The 1,765-nt window shown below is 44.9% G+C and overlaps 1 protein-coding gene across 1 annotated transcript; it reads right to left on the bottom strand.

Annotated features, from left to right (window-relative positions):
- Window positions 1-646: 646 nt before the first annotated feature.
- sox14 (SRY-box transcription factor 14) lies at window positions 647-1,359 on the bottom strand (the record flags this gene model as incomplete). Its single annotated transcript, XM_083888085.1, is given in 2 exon segments — window positions 647-1,236; window positions 1,239-1,359. Coding segments are annotated over 2 exon segments (711 nt in total).
- Between the last annotated feature and the right edge of the window lie 406 nt (window positions 1,360-1,765).

Raw genomic sequence — 1,765 nt, 5'->3', positions numbered from 1 at the left:
CAGCACAGAACCACAGAATAAAATAAAAAAAATATATTAAAAAAAATACAAAAAAAGGCAATAATTAAACATTTTGGGTGATTTTTCTCGTGTCATGTTAAATATTGGTATGTGCCGCTGCTGTTTGATAAATATAAACAACATAACCCGTATGTAATCCAGCTGATTTTTGACCCTAATATAATCCAGTTGAACATACTTATACTGCATGGCCTTTACAGGAAATAAAGATGCTATTAATTGTGCAAGCCGATTTTCCTTTTCAAAATAAAAGCCTATATATTTTTGATCACGGACACATTTAAAAAAACAAAAACAAAAAAAAAACTCAGCCTATCAGTGTTTGAAATGTACACAATAAATAAAGTTAAAGGCCTCCCCATTTTTCTGGTTTTGCCATAAAATGTTATAACATTTACATTTTATTACAGTTCAACGTCCTTTTTTTAAACGCACAAACATCCAGAGTCTCAGGAACTTGTTGGATTTCAGGGGGAAAGAAAAAAAAATCTTCCTTTTTTATTTTCTTTTTTTTGTTGTTGTTAAAGTCCAAGGCAGTTTGTAAGTGTCCATGCCTCTTAACTGTTTATATTTACATGCAGTTTCAGTTTTCAAGTGGAATTTAAAAAGACCAGAGTCTTAAAGGTTACATGGCAGCGGCGTGTGCGGATGAATATGGGTCAATCCCAGTCTTGGTCATACCTGGAAACAGTATGTAGGCCACCGGCGGCTGTAAACTTGACGCCGACCAGGCCGTGCAGTTGCACGGCACGACGTAGCCCGGGTTCGTGGGCGACGGGTGGGTGTGGGTGTGCTGACTCGGGCACCCGAGCGTGCCGAACGCGCCGTTCTGGTATCCCAACGAGGACGCGTACGGCAACGAGCCGGTGCTCAACGCGTGCGGCATCTCCGTCATCTTCTGGATGGCGCTGGAGCTGAACTGACTCGGGTCCAGGAAGGAGTACGGGCTCGAGGTGGGCGGCAGGAAGGCGCGCGCCTTGTCCGCGGCGCCCAGCAGGGAGTCCGCGGACACCGGCAGCCCCTTCAGGTGGTCCGTGTCGCCAAGGTAAGGCAGCGGGAAAACGTACCTGTCCTTCTTGAGCAGGTTCTTGGGCTTGCGCCTGGGTCGGTACTTGTAGTCGGGATGGTCCTTCATGTGCTGAGCGCGCAGCCGCTTGGCCTCGTCGATGTACGGTCTCTTCTCGGACTCGGAGAGCAGCTTCCACTCGGCGCCAGTCTCTTGCTGATCTCGGAGTTGTGCATTTTTGGATTCTCCTGAGCCATTTTCCTCCTCTGGCCCCGGGACCACACCATGAACGCGTTCATGGGTCTCTTGATGTGATCAACAGGCTTTGACATCTCGTATCCGTCAATGTTTCTTTCTTTGCTGTTGTCTTATTTTATATATTTTTTTTCAAACAAACAAAAAAGTTCTTATCTGCAGCAGCAAGGAAAACTATATATATTTATATATATATGTGTGTATGTATTCACCTGTCCAGGTGCCAGAAAGCAGTCATGCCCCGTTCTGGATCTTCACAGACTAAAGGCAGCAACAAAAAAAATAAAAAATAAAATAAAAAGAACAGCAATAATAAATCATCCACTTGTGATTTTCCAGAGTTGAGACGCTGATGCGCGCTTGTAAGTCCAGTTACAAGTCAGCGCGAGACAAAAAACCGCACACGCAGGACGCACAAAATCCACAAAGGTGAAAGCGATGTTCCGCAGCCAGTTTGCACGAGTCGTAAAAGTGTTGAGTGTT

The sequence above is a fragment of the Microchirus variegatus genome (assembly GCF_963457635.1).
Source record: "Microchirus variegatus genome assembly, chromosome: 4".
In the NCBI taxonomy this organism is placed as follows: domain Eukaryota; kingdom Metazoa; phylum Chordata; class Actinopteri; order Pleuronectiformes; family Soleidae; genus Microchirus; species Microchirus variegatus.
Note: the sequence above shows the minus strand (reverse complement) of the source record. Positions and strands in the feature narration are given on the sequence as shown.